Genomic DNA, 21,918 nt, shown 5'->3' with positions numbered 1-21,918 from the left:
TGGATGTGCCGTATTTTTTGCTCTATAACACACACCCAACCATAAGACACACCTAGTTCTAGAGGAGGAGAACAAGAAAAAAATGTTCTCTCCCTCTCTGCTCAGCGCCTCTCCAGCAAAGCGGGAGGAGAAATGGAAGGGGCTCCGTTTCTCCTGCCACTTCACTGAAGGGACGCTGGGCAGCTTTCCCTCTCTGCACAGCGCCCCTCCAGCATAGCGGCAAGAGAAGCGGAGCCCCTTCCATTTCTCTTCCCGCTTTGCTGAAGGGACACTGCACAGAGAAGGAAAGCTGCGCAGCCTGCATTCGTTATATAAGATGCACACACATTTCCTCTTACTTTTTAGGAGGGGAAATGTGCGTCTTATAGAGCGAAAAATACGGTAGTTTTGCAGCCACAAAGTTGTGCAGTATTGTTGAATTTGGTGCATCCTGGCAGGATGTTTGTTTGCTCTGTTTCACTGGATGCCTGCCTGTTTCCTGCCTGGATTCTCTTTTCAAAGATCACCAGGGTACGCTGCTGAATTGACACTCTCCACCCGCTCCAAGCTTAAATACTTTTGGAATATTCTGTAGGCATTGAACTGTCAGCCAACTTACCTGTGGGGCATGGAATGAAACCTGCATATGGATCACCAAATTATTTCAAATATAATAAAAAATTGTCTGTTTGCTGTGCAAAATGTCATTTCTAATATCTTTCTGCCACCTGAAGATCCAGAAATGCCATTTGGTCAGCAGCCCTTTATGTAAGGAAGTAAGTCCCACAGAACTCAGGGTTACCTCCTTTCAAGCACACATTTACTCAAACTGTTTCAGTTCCACGCTAGAAAACATCACTGGGGAAGTTCTACTTTTATTGTAGCCGCACAATACATGGATGCACAATCTACATATGTTGGCTCCGTTTGCACAGCAGGCTTCCACTTGCACAAAGGCACTTCCCTGTCTTCTTCCTTGCCCCTGCATCCCCACACAAAGCCTAAAAATCTGGTAGAAACATCACAATCTGATAGTATCTCCAGTCTTTACTACTCATGCAATGAAGCTTCCCCATCCTCTCCTCTGCAGCTGCCTCCCAACCTCAAACTCCAGATTGTGATATTCCTACCAGAACCACTGATGGCTTTCAGTTCAATTGATAGTGTTGAGAAATACATCACAGGTTTCTCGGCTTTTATTTTCCTGGATTGTCCAGAAATCTTTCCCTTTAAAAAACAAACAAAAATAACTACCAAGAATGGGACTGCATGGCCCAGATGTTTCACTTTTTAAAATGTGTTGATCCCTATTCTTCCTTTTCAATCTAAACTCCAGCAGTTTTGTCTTTCGTGATACTACACATGCATGACCATATCATTCATTTCTGGCAGGCAAGCATTAAAAAAAAAAGAGTCACTGGTATGTCTGTTAAATCCCACAAGAATGAGCTCGTGCAGTATCTCCATATGCCAAGGGATTATTATTATTTCCCCCCCCTGCAGTGAGCAGCCAGTTTTAGCCCATTCAACACAACATTTAACAGAAGCCTAAACTCATGTCTCATGGAGAAATTGCCACCCCATAGCCCTTTAATGGTAAATTTACTCACATTTCAATGCACACTTTGTTTCAGCTATAACACTGCCTCCATCTCTGCAACTTTTTATGATGAGGACAACTGTGAAAAGCATAATTGAAGCCGAGGCTGTGCTTACATCTCCCACTGCCTCTTCAGCATTGCAGCAAGAAGGGCGAAGGAACACTACTGCAAGGAAGTATCCTGGTCCCTGGAAGATCTGCCTGCTAAAACTACAGCAGTGGCTAGATGAAGCTCCTTAGTAACCAAAGGAAGGCACACATCTCCTGCTCAGAGGCACCTCAGCCATGAATATTACTTTGCATGCCCCAGAGCTAAGCACACAGGAAAATAGGTTTTAGTGAAAATAAGGTGTCAGCCTGATCTTATATAGTATTGGAAGCAAGATGGACATGATGTTGAATGTGTGTGATTGCATTCTTCTACCTGTCTAGTTTTGTTTTGTTTTCCAAATAAGAGCCACAGCAGGACCAGGGACACCAGGGTCAGGACTGTAGCTGAGGTGGTACTGGACCTCTCCCCCAACAGTCCTGACAGAAATCCTCCTGCCCAGCAAATTTCTATTTGCTCCCAACAGAGGCACTTCCAACAGCATCAAAGGAAGCTAATATATACCTAAATACATTGAAATCAATGAGTTGAGGAGGCACACCTAACTAACGCTGCATAGGATATAGCTGTAAAAAAATTAATAAATCCTGCTACAAATTAAAATATTGTCATTCCTTGTGCCAAATAAACCCTGAGACCAAAAGGGTGGCTTCTATTGGCCCACTGTTAGGGTATAATGGTTATGAGACAATTAATATACAGAGTCATATACTATGCCTGTTTATGCAGAAGTAAGTCTGCTAAGCACATTGGGAATTACTTCAAAGTGGGTGCATGGAATTGCAGCTTTGCAGTGCCGTCCTAACCATGTTTGCTCAGAAGCAAATCCCACTGCATTCATTGTAGCTGGCCTCCTAGCTGGGATGTCTAGATCACAAGCCTCAGTCACCAAGACCCACTTGTCTGCATGTGTCAGCAGTGCGAAAGAGATTAAAGTATTCTTACCAAGAACAAATGTCGAGGGTGCCTATTTTCCCCACACACTTTCATCAGCGTCCCTTCTTTAAGAAACACCTGAGGAGGAAAACAGAGCCTTCAGTCAGTACCTCCTGCCTTCGAAGATGGGACTGCAGGCGGCAGCTAGCGCTGAATGTGGCAGCTAGGTTGCTTGTGGGGGGCAAATCACAACTAGCATATAGCACCTGGTTGCAGGATTTGCACTGCCTGCCAATCTGCTAGTAGGCTAAGTTCAAGGTTTTGGTGTTGACATGTAAGGCCCTGTACAGCTCAGGACCAGGTTACTTGAGAGACCACTTTATCCCTGATATAGGTCACTGCGTTCTCCTGCAGAGTTTCTTCTTAAGGTCTCCAAAATATCACAACTCATTTCCACAGTAACTTGGGGTAGGGCTTTCAGTGTCAAAACCCCTGTTCTATGGAGCAGCATTCCTGCTGAGATACAACAGATGTCCACTATCTGAACTTTCCAGAAACAACCGAAGACATTTTTGTTTTGACAAGCTTTCCCAGCTGAATGAAAAGATCTCTTCCTTAGGTGTTTGTCATGTATTTTCTTTAAACCCATTTTGGGGTTTGTTTGTTTTTTGGACTGTTTAAAAAAAATGAATTTTGCCTGTTTTTATGACATGCATATAAATTGCTTTGAGACTTTTATGTAAATGGTGATTCATAAACAATTTAGTAGGAGTAGGAGTAGTCATAAGAATAAGCCTGGGTGAATTCAAAGTGTTTTTTGCTTTCTGCCTAGAAGTTGAAAATGTTGGGGGCAAAAGAAGCCTCTCCAACAATGGTACTCCATAACTGAGATGCTATGGCTGAAAGGACCTTCTCCCTCACCACTGAAGGGGGCCTTTGGAGAAGGGGATCAGCAGAAGAGCTTAAAAGCACCAGCAGCTTTTCTCTTTGGGGTGATAATCAATTCTAGCACAGGAAGCAGTCCTTGAGGTGATGGGGCTGGGGTGTTGCAGGGTGGAGCTGTGGTTGTGTCAGCAAGGATGTGCTGCCAGACCCCTTGCTGGTGCGTCTGGGGGGGGGGGAGCATCCTTGCCACCACGCTACCCCATCCCAGGCCTGTTCTGCTAAGCTGCAGGGATGCGAGTGTCCTGGGGGCAGCTCAAGACTTACCATATAAGCTGCTAATGATAATAGCTGCTGGGACCTTGACAGAAGAAAGGATGGCAACTTTATAGTAAGTGGAACCGAACCCAGGTGGAACTCACCCTTCCTGGTCGAAGGAGGTTGCTCTGCCCTTTGACACTGTGCTCTATATGTACCAGCTTCTGCAAATTTTCCTGTGGCAGAGAAAGGACCAAAAACAAACAAGAAAGGTTTAGCTTTTGATTCTTAGAAGGTGATCAAAACATTCCCTTTTAAGTTCAAAATGCACCAAGACAGGGCATTTTGCTACCTGAGGCAGAACAGCAAATGGCACTCTCTTCCCTACAAGTCAAGGTAAATAATTTCCAAACCTCGCCAAGTTATTTGGGCAGTTGAAGCAGGAAATGCCACAAACATCTCTGTCTAGCAGTTTTAAAGAAACAAAGACTTAAGTCACAGTTTGCTGCCCTTTCATGACCCCCTAATCATTTTTTCCCTGAAGCAGCTGCTTTGCTCTGCCTAATAATAGGGCCGGCTCTACACCTAGATTTCACTAACCGGCTGGGCCGAAGGTTGCCTTCCCATTAGAAAGTGTCATCATTGCTGAGGCATTAATCTTCTGAATTAACATGGAGGATCCAGACAGGCACTTCAAAAAAATTCATTTATTTTCAAATTATTTCTACCCTGCTCTCCAACTCCAAAAGAGGTTCCAAAGTGGCCAGCAACTGAGAACCAATAAATTTAAAGCAACTTTACAGAGCATTAACAATAGCAGGGATGTGAAAGGCAATTGGCAGCTGCACAACTGTTAGTAGTCACACAACAGGTGTGGCACGGGTGGATTTGAGCAGACCCTGGAACACCTCAGTGTAGTCTTGTGAACCAGCCTTTATACAAGAAACACGGTATTGCCCAGAAGTTATGTGATCTAATGATGATTAATCAAGAGGAAGCAGCATTCCACAAAGGTTCACTGCAACATTAATTAAAAGTTTTTTTCCTTTTGGGTGCAGTATGTAGTCTGCAAACAATCCCTTTGAACAGCTTGTCTTAAGTGCCTCCGCTTCCATTTCTAGGGTCACACCTACACTATACTTTTAAAGCACATGACTTCCCCCAAAGAATTCTGGGTACTGTAGTTTACCCCCTCAGAGCTATAATTTCCAGCACCCTCAACAAACAAAAGTTCTCAGGATTACCTGGGGGAAGCCATGTGCTTGTAATGTATGGTGCAGCTATGAACTATGTGTACAAAGGAGAAGAGAGCTGGTAATTTAAGTTTTTATACAGAAATTTGTGTATTAAAAAACAACAACACAAAAATAATGAAAGGAAACTGCTAATTGTTTCTCCCACTTCAGAAACAGACATTTCTGCTGTTCAAGGGGAAAGCAATATGCAATTTTGTCACTCAGCTATCCTCACTGGGAAACAGTAAAACCTGCTGAATCTGCAAACAGGAAGTGTTTAATTAAAGACCCAGGAGCCCTTTGAAACCACAACAGAAGTTTGCCTGCCCACAGTAGACAGGATGGAGCGGCATCAGCATTTTATTGGGGGTGGAGATGTACCACAAATCAGGTCTGAAAAAGCAAATGCAAACAATACAGAAAATAATGGAATGCAACATCTGCCTTTTCCATAAAAAGTGAACAGAGAATGGTAATTCCAGAGAAAAGGGTTGTTGTGGAAGTAGCCTAAGGCCCCTATATAGGAGTGTTGCCATATTTTTTATGGAAGAACTATATCTTAGGAACTGCATCAACAGAAGGTCAACATGTGAAACATTTCCTGGCATTGGGATGCAGTAATGAGAAATCAGCTATTCACTCACTGCCTGCCATCACAAAGACACACAACAACATCAGTATAGTTATCTGAAGAAGTGTGCATGCACACGAAAGCTCATACCAAGAACTAACTTAGTTGGTCTTTAAGGTGCTACTGGAAGAAATTTTTTTGTTTTGACTATGGCAGACCAACACGGCTACCCATCTGTAACTGGAACTATGGAAGGCACCACATTGAGCCGCATGAAATGGAAGTCCATCAGTGTATCTGAAGAAGTGTGCATGCACACGAAAGCTCATACCAAGAACTAACTTAGTTGGTCTTTAAGGTGCTACTGGAAGGAATTTTTTTTGTTTTGACTATGGCAGACCAACACGGCTACCCATCTGTAACTGTTTTGCCTCCGTAGACAAACATTCCTTCCCGGGATATTTAGTTCCGTAACAGGGGCAAGGGATCTTTATGAGAGAATTTGCTGTCTACAGCATCACCAGACTACCATCCCAAAGTCTACTTCGGAGACCAGGAGTATAAAATTACTTATATGCAGTCACAATATTTGCCACGTATCTGTAATGCTGGGAATTAGTCTAGTCCATTTCAGACCTCCTCTAGGTCATATACATCACACAATCCAAAGTTCATAGACTTTACGTGGTTTAGTGCATTACATTTGTTATTAACTGAATTTTAAATAGGATATTTTATACTGGGTTTGGGTTTTATTATTGCAACTTTTCCTGAGCTGCTTTGGGCTGGATTATAAATTCAGTTGCAAAAGAGAGAGACAGTAGATAAAAGGGAGTTTCAAACAAACAAACAAACAAATATGATGCAAATTCTTAAAAAAACAAACACCTCAACAACAACCCACCTTTGAATGTCATAGAACTGTTGACAGGATTATTTGTGATGCTTCACCTTCAGTAGCAATAGATATGTAGCTGTGGTCTTTACAAGCAAGGTTAAGTATTAAGTAAGTAATGAAATCTGGTGTCCTTTGCAGAGATTAGAGAACTCATTAACGGAGTTTGACCCTATTAACGGCCTACCTGCATTGAAGAGCTTGGACACAATCAATGAGTCCTGGCAAGTTGTGTAATCTTCCACAGTATGGTATTTAAAATGAATCTAATGAGACCTTTGTTCCTATTACAGTGACAATGCTGGATGGCACTTCAGTACGAAAGGGATGAGTTTTTAATGAATTGCTCTCATTACATCCACAGCATCGGTGCGTTTGGTCTCCTAACATCTTGGTCTGCACGTCTCCATTGCAGTGATGTTTTCTTGTTCCCATGAAACATTTTAATTGGGCAGATGGTTTGTTGAGGCTGCAAGTCTATATACACTTACTCCAGTGTTAATTGTTTTTGAGGACACTGGGTCTTATTTCCAACTTAACACACACAGGATTGAGCTATGAAGGAGACTTGGAAAGGAAAAGAACAGTGCTAGTTAAGTTTTGCCCAGTGCCAATAATTACGGCTGAATTAATTGACTAATTGGTATGATGAATTGATTAATCAAAAATTAAAAGAAGTGGACTGAATTTTAATCAGGACCCTGTCTGGGGAAATGGAAGTCCTATTCACAGGTGATGCTATGTCTCATGATACAATCAGTGCTTTTAAAAGCATTTTCTTCACAATACATCTTTTTTCGGGGTGGGTATTTAGCTGAGAAAATTTGCTAGCTTCATTAAACAACAGAAAAATATCAATTGAATTGGGGGTAATTATTATTTTAATAGGTTAATTAAACAGCCAGTTAGTAAAAAGCAAGATATATAATTTATTTTAAAAGTCTTTCAGTCAACCAAAAGTAATGTTAGGAAGTGAAGCATCATTCATTTTTATTGCATTTTTCATTGTTGCTTTGGTATATATTAAATTTTACTTTTGAAAGAGAGCCATACACCTTGATTAGTGACCATAAAGCTTCATAAAGCAGTTTCAGAGTTGGAGGGCAGAAGATAAATAGGTGGGTATGTTTAAGGGGAGACTGGTAGACAGTACATCTCTCCACTTCCCCTTTAAGCAGTTTTCATAGAGTTTAATAACAATAATAATCAATTGGCGGACCGGTGGGTTTCATGGAGGCAGCTGATGAAAGGAAAAGGGATGGTATAGCCACAGACTTCTAGATCATGAGCCTAGTCTTATTCTGAAAGGAATTAGATTTCTGGTCTAACATTTATTTTCAGGAAAAGCTTAATACCGATTCAGCTCCTGTGGGCAAAGTTAAGGCTGAGCAGATGCAAAAAGAGTGAGACCCTTGGCTTTTCAGGATTTTGTATCTTCAGCTCTTTAGAAAGTTGCCAGCTTTTCTGTTGTCCTCCCTCTTGGGCCTTTCACAGCAGTCAGATGTGCAAAAATTAAACATTCCCCCCAGCACTTCTATCACTATGCCAGGGGAAATTTCACCTTCAAAATTTATGTGTGCCAACCTTCAGAGAAAGGCACAGGAGCCGAGCCAGAAAGATGGCGGTGGGGAGGAAGAGGTAATCCCGCTTGCAGGTGGTAATGCACCCAGCCCCGCCAAATCCGTTTTCTTCCTCTTTAATGAAGTGGAAATGGCAGTTTGCAAATGTCTACAGACTTTGCAGTGCAAAGACCCATCTGTTTTTTGTCCACAAGGAAAACTGTTGCTGAAACCTGGGCAGTAAAACAGACCATGAAAATGTTGGCCGTGCTCAGTCTTGGCACATGTTTCAGAGACATGGATTTTAAATCCCACAATCGGAGATTCCCAGCTGTGTGGAAATGGGGGACATTCTTGGCCATATTTTAAGCAGCTGCTTTGACTTTCCATCTTGACAAAGCACATGGCTTCCTTTTTTAATTTATTTTTTTTAAAAAAGTGGAAGCTTCGTTTCCTCTTCACAGGCACACAGCAATCCTAAATTTCTGTAAAGAGAAGGTGGGCTGCATCTGACCAGACGGAAGCTGTCGGGTGGATCTGGCTCACAGACACTTGGCAGGCTACCCTCCCCAGACGCTTCCGCCTTTCAAAAGCATAACAAGATTCCTTGCACAATCCCCCAGCAGCATATAAGAGCAGGTGAATTAGTATAACAGTCCCCACCATGTGGTTCCATGGAAGTGTCGGAAGTCCATGAATTTCCTATCTAAAAGCCATAGTTAAGAAGTGAATTTGTTTCTTTGGTGGTCATCTACTGTAGGGTTTAAAAAGCATGCAAGTGTCACGGCACCTGTACACAGGCTCTTGTAAGAGTTGCCTCTATATCTTAAAGGTAAAGGAACCCCTGACCATTAGGTCCAGTCGCGGATGACTCTGGGGTTGCAGTGCTCATCTCGCTTTATTGGCTGAGGGAGCCGGCGTACAGCTTCCAGGTCGTGTGGCCAGCATGACTAAGCCGCTTCTGGCGAACCAGAGCAGCGCGTGGAAATGCCGTTTACCTTCCTGCCGGAGTGGTACCTATTTATCTACTTGCACTTGGATGTGCTTTCAAACTGCTAGGTTGGCAGGAGCAGGGACTGAACAATGGGAGCTCACCCCGTCGTGGGGATTCGAACCGCTGACCTTCTGATCGGCAAGTCCTAGGCTCTGTGGTTTAACCCACAGCGCCACCCGCGTCCCACCCTCTATATCTTAGGATGCAAGAAATGTCAGTATTTTCATCCCTCCCATTGCAAGGACCACCTGATCATGTTGTTTTACTTTCATACTGTGAGAAAGGAGGGGGCAGAAGCTACTCTTCAAGACTTCCGTCTCTAGTACTGTTGCATTCCCCCCCTTTGATCTGTCTTGCGACAAGATGGCTGCATGAGAGCTGCTCCTCTCGTACATGTTTATTATGTTCTTTTATTGGTTTAATCAGTAGAAATAAATTAGGTATGCTGCAAAACCTCCACAGCTTTGCTTCCGTTTACTCTTCATTTGGGTGCTCACAAGAGCAGATGTGAGTCCACAGCACCAGGACTGATTCCTTGGAATGCTGAGTTGGTGTTCCTGCGTTCCTGTGATCGGAAGGTCGGAGAAGCTGCTCCCGTCACCCAGCCCGTCCAGGCACTGAAGACGTGGGCTGAACATGGGTGCATGGAAAAGAAAATGTGTGCTGCCAAGTTGCAACCGTAGATCAGTTTTCTTGATACAGCAAACTTTAATAGGAACACAGGATGGTGCTGACACCGAGTGAGACCATTGGTCGATGTAGCTTAGGATGGTCCCACACTGACTTGCAGAGACTTCCAAGGTTTCACAGTTTCCAGCCCTACTGAAGATGCATGGGCTTGAACCTAGGACCTTCTGTGTGCAAAACAGATGCTCTACTGCGAGTCTTGGTTTTTTTTTTTGGTCCCAACATTGGCTTCCATTTCCTGCCTGCTGAGAAACACCCCTGGAGCTCTGTTTGCTAGAACAGGTGGGGGAAGGAAGTGGCACAAGGGAAAGAAAAACTGCTACATTATGGAATTAAAAATTGCGATGTAGGTTTCCAGGTTGAACTCTATTTGTGTGGGAGCCAAACTAGACGTGACGCAGCAGATCAATTGTTAGATCTCTGGAAATGTTTCAAAAGCAGCTGCCACGGAGACTTTGATGCTCTGATGTTGGAAGTGTTTAATCCGAATTTGCATAGCTATTTTGTCTATTTATAAGCAATCCCCATACTACTACAAACCACCTAGCTTAGGCATAGTCATATTTTAACACCGGAATGTTTCATCGTGGCTTTACAGCACAGTCATACACATGTTTACCCAGAAGTAAGCTTGCAATGGAAGCCAGACATCCTGGAAAGTGAAGTCAAATGGGCCTTAGAAAGCATCGCTAATAACAAGGCCAGTGGAAGTGATGATATTCCAGCTGAATTATTTAAAATTTTAAAAGATGATGCTGTTAAGGTGCTACACTCAATATGCCAGCAAATTTGGAAAACTCAGCAGTGGCCAGAGGATTGGAGAAGATCAGTCTACATCCCAATCCCAAAGAAGGGAAGTGCCAAAGAATGCTCCAACTACCGCACAATTGCACTCATTTCACACGCTAGCAAGGTTATGCTTAAAATTCTACAAGGCAGGCTTAAGCAGTATGTGGACCGAGAACTCCCAGAAGTGCAAGCTGGATTTAGAAGAGGCAGAGGAACCAGAGACCAAATTGCAAACATGCGCTGGATTATGGAGAAAGCTAGAGAGTTCCAGAAAGACATCTACTTCTGCTTCATTGACTATGCAAAAGCCTTTGACTGTGTCGACCACAGCAAACTATGGCAAGTTCTTAAAGAAATGGGAGTGCCTGATCACCTCATCTGTCTCCTGAGAAATCTCTATGTGGGACAAGAAGCTACAGTTAGAACTGGATATGGAACAACTGATTGGTTCAAAATTGGGAAAGGAGTACGACAAGGCTGTATATTGTCCCCCTGCTTATTTAACTTATATGCAGAATTCATCATGCGAAAGGCTGGGCTGGATGAATCCCAAGCCGGAATTAAGAGTGCCGGAAGAAATATCAACAACCTCAGATATGCAGATGACACAACCTTGATGGCAGAAAGTGAGGAGGAATTAAAGAACCTTTTAATGAGGGTGAAAGAGGAGAGCGCAAAATATGGTCTGAAGCTCAACATCAAAAAAACGAAGATCATGGCCACTGGTCCCATCACCTCCTGGCAAATAGAAGGGGAAGAAATGGAGGCAGTGAGAGATTTTATTTTCTTGGGCTCCATGATCACTGCAGATGGTGACAGCAGTCATGAAATTAAAAGACGCCTGCTCCTTGGGAGAAAGGCGATGGCAAATCTAGACAACATCTTAAAAAGTAGAGACATCACCTTACCAACAAAGGTCCGTATAGTTAAAGCCATGGTTTTCCCAGTAGTGATGTATGGAAGTGAGAGCTGGACCATAAAGAAGGCTGATCGCCGAAGAATTGATGCTTTTGAATTATGGTGCTGGAGGAGACTCTTGAGAGTCCCATGGACTGCAAGAAGATCAAACGCATCCATTCTTAAGGAAATCAGACCTGAGTGCTCACTGGAAGGACAGATCGTGAAGTTGAGGCTCCAATACTTTGGCCACCTCATGAGAAGAGAAGACTCCCTGGAAAAGACCCTGATGTTGGGAAAGATGGAGGGCACAAGGAGAAGGGGACGACAGAGGATGAGATGGTTGGATAGTGTTCTCGAAGCTACAAACATGAGCCTGACCAAACTGCGGGAGGCAGTGGAAGACAGGAGTGCCTGGCGTGCTCTGGTCCATGGGGTCACGAAGAGTCGGACACGACTAAACGACTAAACAACAACAACAACAACAACAACAAGCTTGCAATACTAACTCCACTTACCAGGGAGTAAACCCCACTGAATTCAATAGGACTTGCTTCTGAGTGGGCATTGGGGAGCTACCCTGTGCAGTAAGTTTTACACTTTAACATTTATTTCTGACAGATAATTAAAAATAAATGTTGATTTGAGATATATCTGAACTGGTAGCACTTAGGAGGCATCAGGGCAAGGTGGAACTCACCCCTTGCTGCATGCTGTCATTGGCTCGGTCCGCAACTTCGGAGACGATGAGCAAGGCAGCTGCAGTGGAAGAAAGCAGAACACGTTAACTGAGGTTCAGAAAAGAAAAGATGTGCAGATTTTTAGGAGGAAGAATATATATCCTTCTTAGGTATGGAGTCTCGCTAAGGCTAAAAGAAGTTGTACTGCCTAGGAATTAATGCTGTTCAAGAAATACATGTTCAAATTCCTGTTCAACCATTACTTGGTCTGGGAGCCTTAGCCAAGTTGCTACAGCTCAGCCTCACTTCTACAAAATGAAAGCAACATTCCTATTGAACAGGGAGCTATTGCACACTTGTCTCAGTTACAGTTATTGCAAATATACATTATATGTAAGGTAAAGGTAAAGGGCCCCTGGATGGTTAAGTCCAGTCAAAGGTGACTATGGGATCTTGCTTTTCAGGCCGAGGGAGCCGGCATTTGTCCACAGACAGCTTTCCAGGTCATGTGGCCAGCATGACTAAACCGCTTCTGGTGCAACAGGACACCATGACGGAAGCCAGAGCGCACGGAAACGCTGTTTATCTTCCTGCCGCAGCAGTACCTATTTGTCTACTTGCACTGATGTGCTTTTGAACTGCTAGGTTGGCAGAAACTGGTGTCAATACACTGGATAAATTTACTAGAGTAAATGTGAGTCAGTGAACAAATGCAATGGTAGAGTTCAGACTTTGGTGGTGTTTTTAAATTTATTTTTTTTAAGCAGAATATTGTGTTTGCCTCTGTTCAAACAACACATTTTGGAACCCTCTCGCTTTTGGATCTGGCCACAATCTGGCATATGTAACTGGTTATACTTTGCACAAATCCAGAAGAAAAAACATATACACTTTGGTTGCAAGGCATGAAGAATGCTTCAAATGAGAACACTGCACAGTAAAATCCCTTTCATGGATTCAGTTTTCCATATAAATCAAACTTCGTAGTAACAACTAGTTCTTGATCATGAACACAAAACCAACTGCTTTTCAAAGTTGCTTTGAAAAGTCGCATTGAGTTGCCTGCAGCAAGAAAAAGCGACTAATAAATTTAAAAAATAATAATAAATTATTACAAGGGCCATTTGCAACGCAAGTCTATACACGTCTACAGACAAATAAGCCCCATTGAGCACACTGGGACTTATTCACACTTAAGTGTATATAGGATGGCAGCCTGACAATTCAAAGTGTTGTCACTACTCACGATCAAAGTTTCAGATAGTAAAATTATTTCATGTTAAGTATTTGGTCATCACATACATTGTTCATTCTAAATATCTAATATGACCTATTTTGAGGCCACAAGGAACTTAAAAATCAGAGAACAGTACATGTTTTGATGAGTGAGTGGCCCCAAATGACATGAACAAGAGAGGTAATTTATCTTAAAATCAAGCTGAGATCTGAGTGCAGTGATGTTGTTTGTTCACAGACTTCTTCCTGGACCAGTAGAGACACTAGCTATTTATTAGGCAAAATAAATAGTTATTATTATCATTTTTAAAATACTGAATTACCTTGTGTTTCTTCATACTCAGCGGAATCAGGACAAAGGTTATTCAAGTAATCTGTGGGGAATCAGATATAAAGCAGGTAGTAAGTCTCAAATAAATTCCTTTTGATCCACTCTAAACACTAAACCCTTAATCTAGGTGGGTTTTCAGCCCAGATCTCAGACTGGTGGAACAGATTCTGTCGTGCTGAAGGCAGCCAGCCTCAGGCTGCAATCCATTGCACATTAACCTGAGACTAAGCTTAAGAAACATAGTGGGATCTACCTCCAAGTTAACATACACAGGATTGTAAACCACACTGAACCTAAGGTTTAAGAACAGGTTTGCATCTTAGGAGTGTTCTGGGAACATAAGAAGAGCCCGTTGGGTCAGGCTAATGGTCCATCCAATCCAGCAACCTGTTCTCACAGTAGCAACCAAGATGCCCGTGGGAAACCTCAAGCAGAATCCGAGCATATGAGTGCTCTCCCCTTCTGTTGTTTCCAGTAACTAGTCTTCAGAAGTTGTAGAGGCACAACATCGCCTTCACAGCTAGTAACCATTGGCAGCCTTCTCCATGAATTCCTCCAATCCTCTTCGAAAGCCGTCCAACTCAGTGACTACTATGGTCTCCTACCCCATATTTCAACCACTTGTAGACCTCAGTTTTCTGTTCCCAGGCAAAGAGGGGGCCTGGCAGATTTCCCTAGGCAGAGAAGTTCTGCATCCTATGTCCCATAACAAAGATGGCCCCATTGCACTTCAGAAAGCAGCAGGAAAATACAAAAAGGGTTCTTCAGCTGATCTAAGTGGATGGACAGGATCACATGGGATGAGACGCTCTTTCAAGTAGCCGAGAAACAGAATGCATGAGGACATGCACCATTTCCCTATACATAAGAACGTTGGAAGCTTTAAAAGTTTCAGTTCATTCAAGAAGATGCCAGTACCAGGGCAAGAGTCAAAAGAATGGGATTTTTAATTGCAAAATTCCAAACTGCCTAAGATAATGGAACAATTTCCCCCGCTGACGCTCCCCCCCCCCCCGATTAATTATATTCTAGTTTAGTTATAGTGGATACTCCTATGAAGGATTAAAAATAGATAAACACAAACTTATTCCAAATTGAGAAATTATGTTTAACTGAGTGAAGCAATATTTAATCCTTGACTGCATGCGACTTGATACAGATTACAACTGCGCTGAATTAATGAATACGAGTTGCGTTACTGATAGAAGTTTATACAAGAAGATGAGGGAATCTGTTATTTCTGGATCTCCCTGGACTAAGGGAAGAGCTGTTGCAATCACCACTTTGCAATATCTGTGTAGGCTATACGCAAAAGCTGTCGCTGGGGACTTGAGGCATTGCTTATCCCTGCCGGATGAATCATTGTGGTCTACAGTAATTTTTCCCAAATGTGTATGGGAAGGCAGAAGCACTGCAGCTGTAGTGCTTTGGCTGGTCCTCCTAAGTGTATCCTGCAATGAATTTTATTACTCTTGTTTGGTAATACAAATGAGAGCAACAAGGCTGGAATGATGGGCCCCTGTCAGGAGGAGATGCAACGGTCCTTTAAGTGGGGGAAAGGGGTCCTCTGAGCCCTTTTCAGCAAACAAACATTCATCTCCCTACTTGGAAAAAGAGAATTAAGGCAAGAGAATGTGGCTGCAAGCCACTAGCCAGTCACACATGCTTAAAGTAAATGGGGCATAAGGATCAATAGCAGATTGTACAGATGAGGAAGGTGTGGATCCAAACAACTGCAGAGTTCAAGACAGTTGCTTGACAGGAGCAAGGGCAGCAGGTTGGATCCAGAGTCACAGAAGGAACTGCAATCCAGCTGAGGTTCCCACCAGAAGAAGGAAGGGAGGCAATTTCTGTCTCCTTTTCCCTGCAGTCCCCATACTGTCTCCTACACTTGAGGATCTCAAAGCATTCTTGAGCAGCTTTTCAGAGAGCAGAGAGAGCTACAGGGAAAGGAGCAAGCAGCAAATATCAGCCACTTCTCCCTCTAGCAGTACAGTTCCATGAGTGGTTCTAAGTCATGATTTTTGAGGTCATTTGAGGTCATGTTCTCCGGAAAGTTGACCAGGGATCAATCACCTAGCAGTAAAGGTCTTCCCACTTACAGAGCACATGCACTCCAGAGTATCTGCATTTCTTGCTACCTGAAAACCTTTCCCCTCCCTTTTCCTAGCAAATGAAACTGACAGAAAACTTCTCATTGTAGTTGAATTAAAGTTGGACAGGGCAACGTAACATTGAACTCCTCCCCAAAGAATGATCCTTTTTTTTAGATCAGTGCAGACAGAGGAAAACCTTGTTAACACCCAGTGTCACACCTGTCCACGTAAGCTGTACTGGTGCTCAGATCAGGAAGACATCTTATAGCATCTGGTAGCTGATGGGAGTGTGACATTCACAGGGCTTGTTATACAGCAGGCAAGCTGTTTACAGGAATGCTATATGCCAGGGGTGGCTAGCCAGTGGCTCTCGTTAGACCCTATTTCCCATCAGCCCTAGCCAGTACAGGCACTGACCTAGAATGATGAGAGTTCTGGTCCAGCAGCCTTTGGAGGGTCACAGCTTAACCACTCCTGCTATATGTGAATACACCACTCATCTCACTACTACTATTACTAATTTTATTATTTATACCCTGCCCATCTGGCTGGGTTTCCTCAGCCACTCTGGCTGGCTTACAACATAATTTTACAGCAAACAAATCTGTTTAATGCACTAAACAGATGCATGGACCTATTAAGATAGTTGTAGTGAACTAACGCCCCCTTGCTTAGCATCTGTGGAGGAAACCAAATCACCCAGCAAAATCACTCATTGGCATCTGGTAGTCACTTGTGCTGCTGTTCTTGCAAAAACAAAAAACCCCCACAAAAAACAGGAACCACTGGGAAGACAGCATTTCTTTGGACTTATGATCAATGTTCTTGGACCAAGATGAAAGTACTTCTAATCAGTGCTGTGAAGTTCTCTTCGGGAAGTTCCCTTTGTTCTAGTCCATTGATTTCAGTTCTTTCTAATATGTTCTGAAGCTTTTTTTACCACTTGCTGAATATGGGTGGGATTTCTTCCCATTGCCCGCCCCCTGCAAACTTCATCGTATGTCACTCTCCACCAAAAGACACGGGCCACCCCCGCCGCCCCAGTTGCTTGCCCATCTTTATGCCTGAAATGATCCATAGCTGGAATTCCTGTGGACTCATCTAGCATGTTATGTCATCTTGCTGGTGCTTTGCTTTGGGATGAGGCTGCTTTCGACCCAGCCTGCCAGGCTTTTCACTTTTCTATTCTTTCTTGCTCTCCTGATGGCTTCCAGGCTTCCAGCAGTGATAATGAAGGTGACATTTGGCAGGCAGAAACATTGGGGTTACAAATACAGCTTGACACCAAACAAGGGATGCTGAACATTCATGGGGAGGAGCGGGAGCATAGGATCAGGCCTTGTTCCTGACATACATGTGTTCAGTAGACTTTGGGAACAGATCCTGTGCATAAGCAAGTGGCTTCTGATCATGTATACAGAGCCTAGCCCATGTGCACTGTTAAGTTGTGGGCGAACATATCAGACGACACAGCGCTTCTTCAAACAGCTCTTCTTTATTCAGATGTCAGAACAGAACTGAACTGAAGGGCTCAGTCAGCCTGCTTATATAGAGGTCCAGTACCTTGTTACTGTAACAATTTTCTAAAACTATCCAATCACTGAATGGCACTTTTGATCCTTCATTTGCATACAAACTATCCAATCACTGAACGTCACTTTTGATCCTTCATTTGCATAACTATCTACAGTATCCCCCTGCTGGCCCAGGGTGAGAACTTCAGTACATAACATGCACAAGGTCTGTTCTCAAAGTCCATTGGGGATGAGATCAGCTACCACACTCTGTTTCCTTCCAACGCATGTTGGCTGCCCCTAGATTTGTCTGAGAAGGAAGGGATATAGAGTTTAATACAGTATTTTCTGATTGGCATAAACTCTACAACATCTCAGATGCAGGACTTTCCTCACACTCCTGCAACCTGAGGCCTTTTAAAGTGGAGAAGACAATAATCTTACGTATTGGAGATATGTTCTCTGCCACAGAGCTACAGACTCTCTACTCCATTTTTCAGGTGCAGTTGCTGTCACTGAGAGAAATCCACAATAACATTGACAATGGAAAACAAAAGGATGAAATGTTTAAGTCAAGTGTGCTATGAGTCACAAGAGTTACTGGGATTCTCTCAGAGTGTATGGGATTCTTGCTCTAATTCATTCTGCCTCTGCCTCTTCAGATTCATTAGTATTGCTCTGTCAATGCTTTGTGGAAAATCCAAATTGTTATTTGCACTGACTGAGCGCTAAAAAGCGGTTTTCCCCGGAGGAAGACAGTGGGACGAGAGGATGTGCGGATAAGCTCTAGCTTGGCTTTCAAGGGTGATAATGCCTGAGGATGACTATAAGCTAAGAACAAACCAGGCAAAAGGAGGAGCCTCCTATCATGGGAGTGGCATATTTTATATCTTGCTTACCTGTGAGGAGCACATGGTACTGGAATATGCGCTGCACCACTTTCAAGAGCTGATGTTTCACATTCAAGGGACTGCCACCACGAAACTGCTGTCCTCAAGAGAAGGAAAATAAGAAGGGTGAAGGTCAGAGCTCAGACATCCACAATCAGATAATAATCAGTCATCCATCCAGGTTCACACGACTGGCAAGAGAGACATTTAAAGCGCTGTCAGAGAGAAGATGTGCCCAGGTAGTCTCCAGGAGCTGCCCACAATATTTCAAAATGAAACTAAAACCCAATATTAAATTTTCATGATTATTTATATTTTGGTCGATAGTCAAAATAGACTTCAGAATTCAGACTCCATGCGACTACAGATTTCAAGTGACCCTTGTATATTTTTGTGGCTACAGCTGGTTGACTGGAGCCAGCTGGAGGGTTCCTGCCACAAGCAGCTTGATATTTATAATGCATGAGTATCTCAAGGCTAATATAAAATCCAAGAACTTTCCCAGAAGAAGTTGACATTAGTGCTGTGCGCAATTTACAGGGCAAGTGTCTCTTCACTTGGGCTAAAAGGTCATGAGTATACTGTGGGGGCCTGACATGAGCTCAGTAGCTAATCATAGGACTAGCAGAGAAAATAGTTGTGCCTTCATGACTATTTGACACATCTGGCGAGATATGGCCCATTGACCTCAACACTGTTCTTCTCTATTGTGACATGCTCACGAATGGTATTAAAAAGTGAAAGGACCACTTTTCTTTGGAAAAACAGGTGGGGATTAACAAGGTAAACACAGAGCAGGAAGCAGGCTGCTCTTTTCCTTTTAATACAGAATTTCTGGCAGAAGTTTTAAGACATATTAGCAAATGAAAATTGTTCCATTTCCCCCAAACAGGGGGTCTGCTCCTATTTTTTCTGATGTAATTTATCTTCTTTTTTGTAAACTATTTTGAAAATTTTTTTTGCAGAAAAAGAAACAAATAATACATCGGAAAGCAGCGACATGCTCAAGAGCTCTACATATGGAGGAGTCATATAGGAGGAGATGGTCCCACAAGCAGCTTGGTCCCAAGCAATCCACGGCTATGAAGCTACCAACGAGCAACTTGAATTGCACTCAGAGCTGAACCAACAGTTAGTGCAGCAGGTACAATAATGGGGTCACATGATTCTGCACCGGCTGAAGTTTCCAGTGGCCTGTTACAGTTGCCCAATCATTGATGTAACACATGCATCTATCACTCATGGTAATATATGAGAGGGCTTTTTCTGTGAGGGCAGCACTCACTGCTCCAAGAGCTTGGATTAGCTCTCTCTCTGTGTACTTAGGTTCCACCAGCAGTTGAATCGTTTTTCAACAAGCCTTTGATCCCTGCCGCTGCTTAAATTATTAGATGTTTGTTCTGGCTCTCTGGATTGTTTTTCTACATTTAATTTTGGTCATGTGTTTATTATCTTAGGGTTGAGTTTGTGTGTTTTTGGATCCTCAATGTTCTTTAATTGTACTTGTCTCGCTACGTTGTGGCTTGCTTTGTAAAGTCTCATGCCTTGAAAACGGAATGGAAATATCTCAGCAGGGAAACAAACAAGTAACGCAGAAATAAGCATCTTGTTACTGCAGCGACTCCTCCTCCTGTTTCCAAGTCCGAGAACAAACTTCAGCCAAAAGTTAACAAGGGTCATCTGGCATGGATGAACTATGAAACAGGTTGCGACAATCCAGGCTGCCTTGGCCGGCCCTGGAGCCATTAAAAATGAATAGCCATGTCTCTGATGGGACGTCATTGCCACAACTTACTCTCTCATCCGTTTGCTACTTTCCACCTAAGTTTCCATAGCAGCTTCAACAAAGGAAACAAAGGAGAAACCCAGGGAGTTTGCATTAGAGTTGCTAGCTAAGCGGCACTTAGGAACCTTCAAAAGCTGCCTTATACTGAAATGAGACCATTGATTCATCTGAAGGAGCGTCTCCACCCCCATCGTTCTGCCCGGGCGCTAAGGTCCAGCTCTGAGGGCCTTCTGGTGGTTCCCTCACTGCGAGAAGCAAAGTTACAGGGAACAAGGCAGAGGGCCTTCTCGGTAGTGGCACCCTCCCTGTGGAACGCTCTCCCATCAGATGCCAAGGAAATAAGCAACTATCTTACTTTTAAAAGACATCTGAAGGCAGCCCTGTTTAGGGAGGTTTTTAATGACTGAGGTTTTAATGTATTTTTAATCTCCTCTTGGAAGCCGCCCAGAGTGATAAATTAAATAAATTAAATAATAATAAATAATTATTATTATTATTATTATTATTATTATTATTATTATTATTATTATTGTTAAACTCAATATTTTCTATAGTAAATGGCAGTGGCTCGCCAGAACTTCAGGCAGGACTTTGTCTCAGTCCTACCTAGAGATGCTGGGACATTCTGCACGCATAGCAGATGCTCCACCACTGAGCTGCAGTCCTTCCCTGAGATATCCACCTGCTGCTGCTGCTTTTCTTGTCATGGATTTGCGGTGAAAGGGGAAGTGGCGTCTGTTCAGTTTCTGATCCTCACCATCATCATGCAGTGATGGCCGCTTCAGACAACACAGCTGTCTATTGTCCACTCGGTGCTGTTCGTGCATGGAGGATCTTCTCAGCATCCACACAATGCTGTCCTCATCAAAATGTCACTCCATATTTTCCCCTACCTCATTTCATCCAGATTTGCAAGTTTTGCAGATTTCTCCCACCCCCACCCCATCAAATTTTCAGTGGAAATGCCAAATATGGAGGAAAAGAAGAGGGGATGGGGGTGTCATTTTGATGATGGTGAAGACACTGTGCAAAACTTCCATGCGTGAGCAGCACCAAGTCCTCCCAAAACCTGCCATATGGAGGCACCCTAATTACTAAAGACACTGTAGGCAACCCTTTTTACTGACCAAGCCTTTGGCACCCCCATATTCAAACATTTCCAACTTTGCACACACACAAATATCCGAACAGGATCAGGATCAGTTTCGAAAGTGATACAGTGGTACCTCTGGTTACAAAATTAATTTGTTCCGGAGGTCCGTTCTTAACCCGAAACTGTTCTTAACCTAGGTACCACTTTAGCTAATGGGGCCTCCCACTGCCGCCGTGCCATTTCTGTTCTCATCCTGGGGCAAAGTTCTTAACCCGAGGTACTACTTCTGGGTTAGCAGAGTCTGTAACCCAAAGTGTTTGTAACCTGAGGTGCTTGTAACCTGAGGTACCACTGTACAGGAGAGATTTGCCTTTCTTCCATCACCATCCCTTTAAACGAAGTTACTGAGTGTTATTCCTATTTGGATACTGTTGTGAGCGGGGAGAAGATCAAGGATACAAAAACACAAAGCAAAACCCAAACCCACAGGAAGCTTCTGAGTTCAGATTTACGACTCCAATAAAAATCCCATTAACTCCAATTGTAGCGGAACTGAGGGGCAACACACCAAGCTGAGATAAAAGCATTAACACGGCAACTTTTATCCCTTACTTAATAGTAGGGTCTGTGACGTTCCTGTGAAATACATTCTGACCCTGCTTCCTGGGGCATTGCGAGGGAGATGGGGAAAGGGCAGAGTAAGAACCATTGATCTGAAACACACCAAAGGCATCTTCAGAAGAGCTGTACTGATTTATGTGCCAGACAAGAAGAGCAGGATTAAGGCAAGACTCTGCATTAGTCCCAAGGGAATAGAGCACATTCAACTGCCAAGCATAAACTCAAAGAGAGTCGGGACCTTTCTGGATATAGGGTCAGGCACTAATTTACCTCTGAATTGGTGAACTGGGAGGACAGTTTAGGCATACATATCAGAATTAGGCAAGGAAGAGTGTATTAC

The 21,918-nt window shown here is 43.3% G+C and overlaps 1 protein-coding gene across 4 annotated transcripts in view; it reads right to left on the bottom strand.

Annotated features, from left to right (window-relative positions):
- Positions 1-21,918, bottom strand: part of FGD5 (FYVE, RhoGEF and PH domain containing 5) — a 141,253-nt gene that overhangs the window by 20,519 nt on the left and 98,816 nt on the right. For 3 of the 4 annotated variants that reach the window (XM_028719266.2, XM_028719265.2, XM_028719263.2), the window contains exons 8-12: positions 18,088-18,175; positions 13,571-13,621; positions 12,032-12,090; positions 3,869-3,940; positions 2,634-2,702 (exon numbers count right to left, since the gene is read on the bottom strand). In XM_028719266.2, the coding sequence (XP_028575099.2) occupies positions 2,634-2,702; positions 3,869-3,940; positions 12,032-12,090; positions 13,571-13,621; positions 18,088-18,175 (339 nt within the window). The remainder of the gene's footprint in view (positions 1-2,633; positions 2,703-3,868; positions 3,941-12,031; positions 12,091-13,570; positions 13,622-18,087; positions 18,176-21,918) is intronic. The other variant, XM_028719264.2, reaches the window with a different exon arrangement.

Source organism: Podarcis muralis, chromosome 2, assembly GCF_964188315.1.
Source record: "Podarcis muralis chromosome 2, rPodMur119.hap1.1, whole genome shotgun sequence".
Classification (NCBI taxonomy): domain Eukaryota; kingdom Metazoa; phylum Chordata; class Lepidosauria; order Squamata; family Lacertidae; genus Podarcis; species Podarcis muralis.
Note: the sequence above shows the minus strand (reverse complement) of the source record. Positions and strands in the feature narration are given on the sequence as shown.